At 42.4% G+C, this 10,100-nt stretch overlaps 4 protein-coding genes across 4 annotated transcripts; 1 reads left to right on the forward strand and 3 right to left on the reverse strand.

The window, feature by feature from the left end:
- Positions 1–10: 10 nt before the first annotated feature.
- Positions 11–1,866, reverse strand: EAE98_010375 (uncharacterized protein). Its single transcript, XM_038957996.1, has 2 exons — positions 1,089–1,866; positions 11–939 (listed from the first exon to the last, which is right to left on the reverse strand). The coding sequence occupies exons 1-2, from the start codon at positions 1,170–1,172 to the stop codon at positions 340–342; spliced, it is 684 nt and encodes a 227-aa protein (XP_038805559.1). The 5' UTR covers positions 1,173–1,866; the 3' UTR covers positions 11–339.
- A 975-nt stretch (positions 1,867–2,841) lies between these two features.
- EAE98_010376 (uncharacterized protein) lies at positions 2,842–3,168 on the reverse strand (the record flags this gene model as incomplete). The annotated part of the gene is made up of 1 exon (XM_038957997.1): positions 2,842–3,168. One exon carries the CDS (start codon positions 3,166–3,168, stop codon positions 2,842–2,844), a length of 327 nt encoding a protein of 108 aa, XP_038805560.1.
- Positions 3,169–4,999: 1,831 nt separating this feature from the next.
- EAE98_010377 (uncharacterized protein) lies at positions 5,000–6,605 on the reverse strand. Its single transcript, XM_038957998.1, has 2 exons — positions 5,710–6,605; positions 5,000–5,641 (listed from the first exon to the last, which is right to left on the reverse strand). Exons 1-2 carry the CDS (start codon positions 6,264–6,266, stop codon positions 5,077–5,079), a joined length of 1,122 nt encoding a protein of 373 aa, XP_038805561.1. The 5' UTR covers positions 6,267–6,605; the 3' UTR covers positions 5,000–5,076.
- Positions 6,606–6,872: 267 nt separating this feature from the next.
- On the forward strand, positions 6,873–8,682 carry EAE98_010378 (uncharacterized protein). The gene is made up of 3 exons (XM_038957999.1): positions 6,873–7,311; positions 7,368–7,694; positions 7,743–8,682. The coding sequence occupies exons 1-3, from the start codon at positions 7,207–7,209 to the stop codon at positions 8,541–8,543; spliced, it is 1,233 nt and encodes a 410-aa protein (XP_038805562.1). The 5' UTR covers positions 6,873–7,206; the 3' UTR covers positions 8,544–8,682.
- The last annotated feature ends 1,418 nt before the right edge of the window (positions 8,683–10,100 follow it).

Consider the following 10,100-nt stretch of genomic DNA (forward strand, 5'->3'; position numbering starts at 1 on the left):
CCGAGCTATCATTGTGATTGTATCTATGTGACATGATGTGAAGTGCGAATTCAAGTAAACTGCTGAAAGAATAAGTCTTGGGATCAACTTCGTGTTGTGCGTTTAATGGCATGGATTTCCTACGTATTCAAGCTGCACAAAACCTATAATCGTTTCCATCAAGTATCGAAAGATTTCATCAAAAAATTAATCCATTCATTCATTGGTTTCAATTATTAGCACCCTGAAATATGACCACCCCATTTCATCACATTGTAGCAAAGTTTCATATCCGATCTGTCCAATTCTTCCATCCCCACAAATTAATCTTCTTTTTATTCGACATAAACCTTCCAGCCCTTACAAGACAGCAACGACACCCAAAACCGCTCCCATCAATCCTCCCACCATCTGAACACCCATAGTAGGCGCCGCGTTTGTTGTAACCGCAGCGGGTGAACTTGTAGATGAAGATGCAGATGCAGTTGCCGAGCTGGACGCCGAAGAAATAACTGAACTGACTGAGCTCGATGCCGAAGAAATAGCTGAACTGATTGCTCCTCCGGGATTCGACGATGTCAGTGCAGTACCGGTTGCGCTTGCAGTAGACGATACGCTGGTGTTGGTAAGAATGCTCACAACACCGCCTGGATTGCTGGAGCTCAATGCACTTCCTGTCGCGCTTACATCTGCAGTTGTTGAGCTTGCGAGACCTCCGGGATTCTCAGATGTAATGGCTTGGGTGGTAACGCTTCCCGTGACTGCGGTGGCAGAAGCGCTGAATGCTGAGCATAGAGCAAAGCCGACGCTAGCGGCAGAAGCGAGTTCGTCGACGTTGCAGGCGGAGATGAGACAGGGGGTTACGGCGGTTTGGATGGCGGCTTGTGCGGTGCCGCATTGGCAGGCTTGGTCGTTGGCTCCGCAGCCGGCGACGGAGATGGCGCTTTGGAGACAGGTGACCTGGGGTGGGTAGGTTAGTGGAAGGGACATATGTTTATGGAGGGGGGGATGGAAAGTGTAGAGGGAGAAGGAGCGAAAGGAGAGAAGATAGAATAGATGGTGAGTGATGGATATTGATAGAGAGGGGAAAAGAGTGCAAGGGAACTTACAGCGCAAGCAGGTTCAGCACCGAAGTTCTGTGCAGATACAGCGATGAAAGTTCCTGCGATGGAGAAAGCGGTTGAGAACTTCATTTTGATGATGATCCTGTTGTACAGAGATTTCGATAGTTCTTTCGATAGTTCTTTTCGTTATCTTGTAATAGATTTGTTTATGAGGATAACTTTTCAATCAATCGATCTCAAAGAATCCAACCTTATTTGTTTAACTCGTAAGTCAATCACTTGATCAAAACAACAGTGAATGAAGATATATATCGAAACACGTAAACACACGACAATCAAGAAATGATGACAGAAACCGAAGTGAATTTCCTCCAAAACACACAATAGCAACAGGGACCTTTTTAACTCCCCCAAGCACGAGAGCTACCCTAGCACGCCTCGCCGCGGGGAAATACGATGAACAGGGAAGCAACTTGCCGTTCCATCATAGTGCAGGTTTTATATATAGATGGTCGATGTTTCTTGGATGGAATAGGAAGCTCGAATTGAGTTTTGTGGTTGGAGGGTGAGGGTCCGGCTATTGTTCCTTCCTTTCTACGATACCTTTGAGGGGTTTTATTTGATAGGTTGGGTTGGGTTGGGAAGGTTAGTTAACCTTATTGGATCTTGGGAGGACTGTGCGATTGGAAGCTGGGAAGTAAGTAGTGATTCTTTTGGAATAGTTGTGAAAAGCCACGAGAATTCTGGATTCTTTCGATGGGAATTGAAGAGGGATTGATTCGTAACTACGTATGGAAATCACGAGGGGTGAGGCACGAGAAAGGTACGAGGAAGGTAAGGTTACGATGTTTTGATTTTGATCTCCATTGCACTTTTTGATATCTTGGCAATCTTTCCCGGAGAATCCACACACCCATGAACCAGCGGAATTCATCAACACACGGTACACACCCAGTCACAGTCAGGAAGTAGCTAGTAGGTCCACGGGTACCCAGATATTTCATTGTAGGACCCATCACGATCATCACAATCCCTCCAGTAACCTTATCAAGCACGCGTTTCCTTCATCTAATTCCTCCACCACATATCACCCTTTTCCTTTCAACCTTCCTCTCTTGAAATGGCTCCTTTGAAAAAAAGAAGAAAAACGTGAAACTTAAAAAATGCACCTCCTAAAGATGGTAATTCTGGCCAGCTATCTTGGCGGAGTCTGTGATTCACACGTGGCGTCGTTAGGTGTGCGCCCAGCCATCTTTTTCGTGTTGGCAAACTTACACCATTCATCGTGTTGCTTGCGATGGAGAGCTGGTGGTGAGAGATGGTCGTTCGTGTTTGTGATGTGGATGATGATTGGTTGGGGTTGGGTCGATATCCTAGATAATAATCAATTTCTCAAATGGCGTGAATTCACAGGCAGCTATCTATTCGAAAGTTCAAGGAAGTGTGAAACAACGAGGTGATTTGGATACCGACACACATGAATGCGACAAGTTGTCGTGAGATTTAGAAAATACGATATTGCAATTGGATTTGATTTCTTGAATGACACCACATAGTTTCAATATTTGAGAACTTCGAGTGGTCAGATATCCATTTATTAGATAGACGCAATCCAGGAAAAGACCCCGGCTAGAACACCACCGCCATGGGGTGGACAATGGTGCGAGAGAGATTTTGTCCTTCCTATCTATCAAAGTTAATGTAACTAATAAATCACCGCTTTCTACCAAATCTATTTTCGGGAACTTAGGACTCGAGTAGTACTCATCCTAATATCAGTCAGGACTGCCCTGCATCATTATGTGGAGGGCACAGCCTCTCTCAAGCAAAATTGACCTCTTGACGTCGTAAGCAGATGTTGGTGGTGATTTCTGCCCAGCTTCGTTCTGTCTTGGCATCTAGTTCCGTGGCTATCTCTGGCTCTTGCTTCTAAGATATCACCGCTTTCTTCCTCGACAATATGTCTCTCATCCTTCCCGTTCTGAAGCTCAACTAAGCGTCCCCCTGATACCTCTTTGTCCATGAAGTCATCCGCATCAAGCTCAAGAGAAGGAATAGGAATATCTGGATCCAACACCATCTCTCCCAATTCCATAGTATCTTCTTTTCCCGTACCGATATTCATTCTTGGCGAACAAGTCTCCCCATCAGTCTCAATGGAAGGGATAGGAGTATCTGGATCACTTATCCCCTCACCCACCTTCACCTCCCCACCCCTTTCCTTTCCCACACTGCTACCCACTCTCCAGCAACAAGACCCCCCAGATTGCACCCCGTCAACACATAAACACACCCCCTTCCTCTGGCTCTCCAACCCCTCACTCCCCCCCAACATCGACAGTAACATCCACACTGTCCACAATCCCCACACATCTCACCTGCACAAACCCTCCGTCGATACCAAGACCCCCTATATCTCCCCGGAAAGCTCATCCTTTCCGCAATCTCAGAACCATATTCTCGTCCCACATCTTCGCAAGCACAACGATGTAAGAGTTGGGGCCATCGCTCACCGCACAGGTAACGCTTTTCCAGCTAAAATACAGGATTATTCATCTTTTTATACCCTAGTTTATTTACTATAATGGGAGATAAAATTAAGAATTATACTATAAAAGTACTCAGAATCATTGGAATTGTTTAAAAAAAATATATCGTTTATTTTTAAATATTTTTATAATAGTATTTTTAAAGGGTTAAAGTTGGAAATTCAAAAAACTTTGAAAAATTTGCTTATTTTGTATGAGAAAAGCGTTACAAGTTAAAAATTCTAGGATTTTTCAATTAAAAGCTTATATAATTATTCAATAAAAATATTTAAAAATAAATTAGAAAATTTCTTATATATACAATGATTCAAATTATTCACTATCAAGTTTTTATAATTTAATATCAACAATTGAATCAATTATATAGTATTTTAGTTTATATGGAAAAACATGAATTTTGTAGGGATTATGTCACAAAACGTCACGGTGTGTGGTGAGTGATGGCCATAACTCTTATGTATTAGCTATGATATCCTCTTTATGGTTGATAATCGTACAAACAACAGTAATGAATATACATACTTTCGCGCTATAAGAATTTATCAGTCATGTATATTAAAAATGGTCCGTGTGGAGGCGCATCGGGATACTGTCTCGCGAGGTGAGAGTGTCTGGAATTCCACGTCGTGTTATATTGACGCGTTGCTGTATTTTTGCTTTGGGAGTCCAAGGCCCGGTGAGGACGCCAGTTGTATTGGGGATGGTAGTGAGGGGCTTGGGGGTCGCTTTGAGAGGGGTGGGGTTTGAAGTTTTTGGCCATGATGTGTGATGCTTGCTTTGCTTTATAGGCTGGTAGTGTTTGGTGTTCCGTTTGTGAAAGAGGGGAGATGAGGAGAGGAGAGTTATTGATGTTTTATTCTATATGCGCTAAAGTCTTGATGTTTCGAGGAGAGAAACGAAAAGGTCGGAAGTTGTGAATGATGATACCCTTTATATCTTCAATTGTAGATACCTGTTTGATGTTGCAAGAGGTTATCGGTGAATATCTGTGAGCACGAGTTTTTAATTTCAATTCACTTGGTCCCGTTGTCTATATCTCTCCTTTCAATTCGAGATGAATGCCTCCAAAGAACTTACACACTCCAAATGATCGATCTTGCATGAGAGCTGGATGAAGTTTCTAGTGAAAGTGAGATCCGTCGTTTAGAAAATTCTTTTCTGGAACCATTGCTTCATGCGTCGAGGTGACTGTAGCAAACTTTTCGCTGCCATCAGCCACCTTTCAACAGCATACTTTCGGTGGAAATTATCCAAGAACTAGTACCTCTCTCTTCCTTTTATATTTGTTGTCAATCTGGATACATATAAGGTCGGCCAAAGATTAGTGATATGCGTTCCCTGATATAGGCCTGGCAAGCGTCTCTTCGTCCATGTATACTATGTAAAAATCAGACAAAGAATTGAAAAATCTTGCAGACGAAGGAATACTATTAGTGATAGAGCTATGTAAAGTAATTAATTAACAAAATTTCTTAAAAGCTTGTTTATGACAGCGATATTACCACTTTCCTAGCAGAAACGCCTTTCCTCTGTATTTCTATTCCCTTTTCTACAGATTCCAAACCATTCCCAACAACCATAGCCTCAGGAGCGGCAACAAAAACGCCTTTCTCCAACGCCTCCGAAAGGAAGTCCCCAAAGATTGCCTTGCCTACGCCATTCATTGCCACAGTTGAGCCGTCAACGAATGCGTTGTCAATTCCTCTGACCATCTTCTTAATTTGATTGGAAATTATCCAAGGAACGAATGTACATATAACTTTCGGAAGTATGAATCTTTTTGGTGGTGGAAATGGTACGGGGTAAGTCATCATTGAAAGGAACTTCCTCCCTCTACACTTATTGAGGATATCCATGCATGCATCAGCAGCCCCCTGTCCTATTGACACCGCACCAGCGGTAGTCTTGCCTTTAAATGCATTTATAATATCAGGAATGGCAGTCTTGCTATTGTAATCAAAGACTTGACTTGCACCAAGTTTCTTTAAAAGGTCGAAGTTTCTGGGAGATGAGGTAGAGAATACTTCGTAACCAGCTGCGACGGCTAATCTGAGGTTTATTGTTAATATGAGATCATTGAGGGAATGAAGGAGATAACAAATGCAGAATAGACTTACTGTATAGCGTTAACGCCGACACTGGTTGAACCACCCCAAATAAGTACAGTCTCCCCCGTAGATTTTGGGGACAACGATGGCAATTCTAGCGCCAACTGGTCCTTTTGAAAAAGCCCGGCAGCTGCGGTAGAAAGTGCCAAAGGTACCACACAAGCTTGCTCATAAGATAGTGTATGCGGAATGTGCGAAGCCATATTATCCAAAAGGATAGTATAGAGTTGAAAGCCACTTTGCGTCAGGACATTGGATGATTCCGTGAGACCCATTGCCATACCTGTAACACGATCTCCAACCTTAAATCGTGTAACTTCTGAGCCAATTTCAACCACTTCTCCCGAAACATCATATCCAGAAATCAATGGATATTTCGCCCACGGAAACATAAGACTGCCCATATCTTGCTTGATCCAATCTACCGGGTTCACGGCAACAGCTCCATTTTTAACGACAATTTCATTCTTCAGAGGTCGAGTATAGGGCGCAGGTCTAACCTCCAGCTTGCCAGATAGTTCCAACCATAATGCGGAATTTTGGGGGGAAGTCATTGGGGGAGACATGCTAGTGGGACGTCTGAGCGAGGAGAGGATTTAGAGTTTCCGGATGCGATAGATGTCGTTTTTGACGGAGATGATCGGTATGAATCTGAGATTGAGTACCTAGTATCAAGAGCTGATTGATATAAGAAAGAGATGTGCTAAAAACTGATTGCCCATCCTCAAAACGAGCATACAATGAAAGATACTTATACCCATTTCTTACCATTGCTGCGGACTTCCAATCATCAACAGGAGTGGAGAATTCCATTCCATTTTGTCCGATTCTTCACCCAAATTACAACTTCTATGCGATATCCTTCAGAAATCGTTGGCAGATAATGTTATCACTCTATCACAATGCGAGATGAAGTTAGTATGTTTGGAAAGCCAGAGCGAAATGCGAAGAACGTGTGTATGGAGTAGAGACGTTTTTAAAGTTTTAGTGGAACTGAATTGAGGGTTAAAATACTAGTATTTGATTGGTCCAATGACTAAAATAGCTTAGGGTGGAATTGTGAATGCGAATGAAGGTTAGCGTCCCATGAGTTATCCGAAACTTACTAGGTGTTTGTTTATCCGACTCCGAAGAATGCACATGGGGAGACCGTCAGACTGGGAAAAATGTGAGAGAATCTACCTTCGACTTCAAGATCTTGTTGTACCTTGTCGTGCTTTTTTATATGTTATGCAGATCTGAAATTGATCAAATATTATTGAAATTCGACGCCGATCATAGAATACCATCATGGCTTGCCTGGTTGACGATTGACCTAACATGAACCCTTCCCCCTTGACCCGTCCAAACAAGCTGCTATCTCGCAGAATATCCATAAGCAGCATATCGTGAACTGCGCATACTCCTTCTTCTCTTTCTAGACCTTACACTATCTCTTGGGCCATGCAATAGAGTCTCTATTTTTAAGGGCCTTACGTTCGATAAATCTTCAATTACTCTAGAATCATGACAGCCCCCCTCTCGATATCCGGAAAAGGAACCCACCGGACGATAAGACCACACAAAAAATCACGTCGTGGATGTGGAAACTGTAAGTTGAGAAAAGTCAAGGTATGTCCAAGTTCTTGTCCCATCTCTAGGGAATATGTTTAACTCGTCGCCTGTAGTGTGATGAGGATAGACCAAAGTGTAAACGGTGTGCAGAATTCAATGTTCTCTGCAATTACGACAACCAAACTTCAGCACTTCAACTACTTAAGAAGTCTTTTACCTTCGAGACTCTTCAGCAAAGACTTCCCTATTCATTAAACCAAACAGTCCCAAGCTTTATTAGTTCGCGGCTGAGAACTCCCGGAAAGATTGATGTATACGATTTGAGCGACCAAGAACATTTGGAGTTATTGAATAAGTTTCAAACGAGAACTGTTTACTCTATAACAACGAGTAGGAATCTTCAGATATATCAAAATGAGTTCATCAAGCTATCATGTCTGGTATGTTGAAACATAAATTTCCACTGATCTTCTACTGACCCACTACAGCATCCATACTTGATGCACGCTCTACTCACATTTACGCTAATGCATGACCGACACATCTCTATTGAGCACAGTATAAGAATGTCTTCTCGAGAAGCCTTTCATTGGTGTCAAAGTGTATCATTATTCAGCAAAAAATTGGCATCCGGAGCAATTGAATCTTCATCAGAACGCGATGCTTTATGGGCAACTTCCGTTCTTCTTGGCATAATTGCATTTTGCAATATTGAAGCAGCGAGTCCAGAAGAAGCTTGGCCTTTGAAACCACCTTCATCTCTAGATCTGAATTGGTTAACGATGAGCTATGGGAAGTCTGAAATTTGGAAATTGGGTCTGGACCAAAGTGCGAGCGCATTTAAGACATTGATGGCACCCCCTTTTGAAACTTTATCACAATTCTCTTACATTCGTCTTGAGACATTGCCCCAAGCTTTCGTCACACTTCTGAATTTGTATCCCAGCTCCAAACCACATGATAACCCCTATCATCTTGCGGCATCCTTATTATCGGATATTATCGATCTTGATGATCCTATTACCGTAATTCTGAAGTTTTGGACCTTTGTCAGCAGTATGCATCCGCAATACAAAAGATTACTCTTGCAAAAAGAACCTCGCGTTCTCTTGTTACAAGCCTATTGGCTTGGAAAAGTTTGCCAATTTCCACATTGGTGGATTTGGAGGCGTGTATCACTGGAGTGTCAGGCTATCTGCATATATTTGGAAACTTTTCACAAACATGAATTGGATATTCAGACACTTCTAGTCTACCCAAAGATGGTGTCTGGGCTGACTTCTTACTGAATTATGAGTTGAGGTGGCTTCACTAATCTATTTTTAGAGATTCTGAGAGTCATCCTGACTGTGTTTGTGACGCATAGATGTCGATGGTCATGTGTTGCCACCCATACTATTAATTAATATTCTTCAATCACCACGATAGCATTTCTTCAACTTCACTGTCTTTCCCATCGTGACTGTCTTTTCTCTTTCTCCAACAAAGTTTTGCCATTTCCCTGTACACAATATTGTTTTCATGTCAGGGCGCATCCAAAGCCACTCGATTTTAATCCTGTTGTTCTCGATTTACTTGCAGACTACCAAGCAAAGCTTTATGGATATTTTGTGTCTAGGGAAACTTGCCATCCCGGAAATTCTTTTGCAAACAATTTTGAGATTGAATATCAACGAAGTATCTCGAATTCGCATTTTTATATCGATAACTACCTAATAACGGCGAAGCGCACAACCCTAAGGAGGCAGAGTATTCCAGAGCGCCCTTATTGCTCGTCGAACTCCATTCCCTTCAAGCAGTTTTCCTTCGATTCATACAATCGTTCGTCAATCATTCGAAATAGATTCACTTGTCCCTATTTCCCCCATGCGCTTTTCAAGATGAAGGTCGATATCTTTTACCTTCGCTAAGTGTAAGGGGGTCAAAGTCAATTCCTTCGGACAATACCTTTATAAAATTTCTTCTCGAGGCACCTTGCTCTTTTTCTGTTGTGTTTTTGTTCTCTCTTACGTTTTGTTGTTTCTCCTTTGTTTCCTCTTTGTTCTCTTATCTTCTACCTGTATAAAGCCTTGCTCCCGACTAAAGTTAATATCATCACCGACATCACGCCGTCACACCTGAAGACGCCAAAGCCCAAGCCATCAACAACAATATTCTGTATCCACATTCAATACGAGATTTTAGAAAACCTTGCCCGCAACAATGTGTTTCCATCCAGGCAAAGCTTCAAAAAGCAGCTACCATAAATCAGTCACTTCTAACCCAGCTCCTGTTCTTCGACATGAAATTAGTGGCTGGGTGTGTTGTTGTTGTGGCCTAGATAACGGCGGGGATTGTGTTTGGTGTGCGAGATGTACTCATTATACAGTCAATTGTGTTTCTTGTTTTTCCTATTAAGTAACCCTTCGCATTGGGCGCTTGAAAAGAGTTCGAGGGTAACAATGACTGATAGGTTTAGTGCAGGATCACTACACTAGTTGGCCTAATGAAATCCCAGTCTCCACCAATTTAATAAACTCTCAAAATTTTGTGAGTTCTCGAACGATATATACTAATTTTCGTCTTCTTTTTGCCATGTGCCAATATCCCACACTGTTTCCTACCCACTCTCGTGTTACTTATTAGCATGAACCCCGCGCTATCTTGTGCACGAATAAGTAATCCGAGCCCAATACCTACCCATAATTCCTTGATAACTCCCAACTTCAAGGCTGGAGCGAACATTTGCATGGCTGGACCGAAGTGGAACCTAAAGCCATGCCACGCATTTTGAGGCCTGGCCAACGATTTGATTCTTTGACTTTAACGTGAATTTGTCTCCGCCCGGCAATGAACGAACTGCATTT

Source organism: Botrytis deweyae, assembly GCF_014898535.1.
Source record: "Botrytis deweyae strain B1 chromosome Unknown BDEW_036, whole genome shotgun sequence".
In the NCBI taxonomy this organism is placed as follows: Eukaryota; Fungi; Ascomycota; class Leotiomycetes; order Helotiales; family Sclerotiniaceae; genus Botrytis; species Botrytis deweyae.

Bases quoted from the DNA above. Each gene is read 5' to 3' on its own strand.
- EAE98_010378 (XM_038957999.1), top strand. From the start codon at position 7,207: ATGACAGCCCCCCTCTCGATATCCGGAAAAGGAACCCACCGGACGATA. The intron at 7,312-7,367 runs GTATGTCCAAGT...CGTCGCCTGTAG, and splicing joins GTAAGTTGAGAAAAGTCAAG to TGTGATGAGGATAGACCAAA. The intron at 7,695-7,742 runs GTATGTTGAAAC...GACCCACTACAG, and splicing joins TCATCAAGCTATCATGTCTG to CATCCATACTTGATGCACGC.
- EAE98_010377 (XM_038957998.1), bottom strand. From the start codon at position 6,266: ATGTCTCCCCCAATGACTTCCCCCCAAAATTCCGCATTATGGTTGGAA. The intron at 5,642-5,709 runs GTAAGTCTATTC...AATAAACCTCAG, and splicing joins GTCGGCGTTAACGCTATACA to ATTAGCCGTCGCAGCTGGTT.
- EAE98_010375 (XM_038957996.1), bottom strand. From the start codon at position 1,172: ATGAAGTTCTCAACCGCTTTCTCCATCGCAGGAACTTTCATCGCTGTA. The intron at 940-1,088 runs GTAAGTTCCCTT...TACCCACCCCAG, and splicing joins GTGCTGAACCTGCTTGCGCT to GTCACCTGTCTCCAAAGCGC.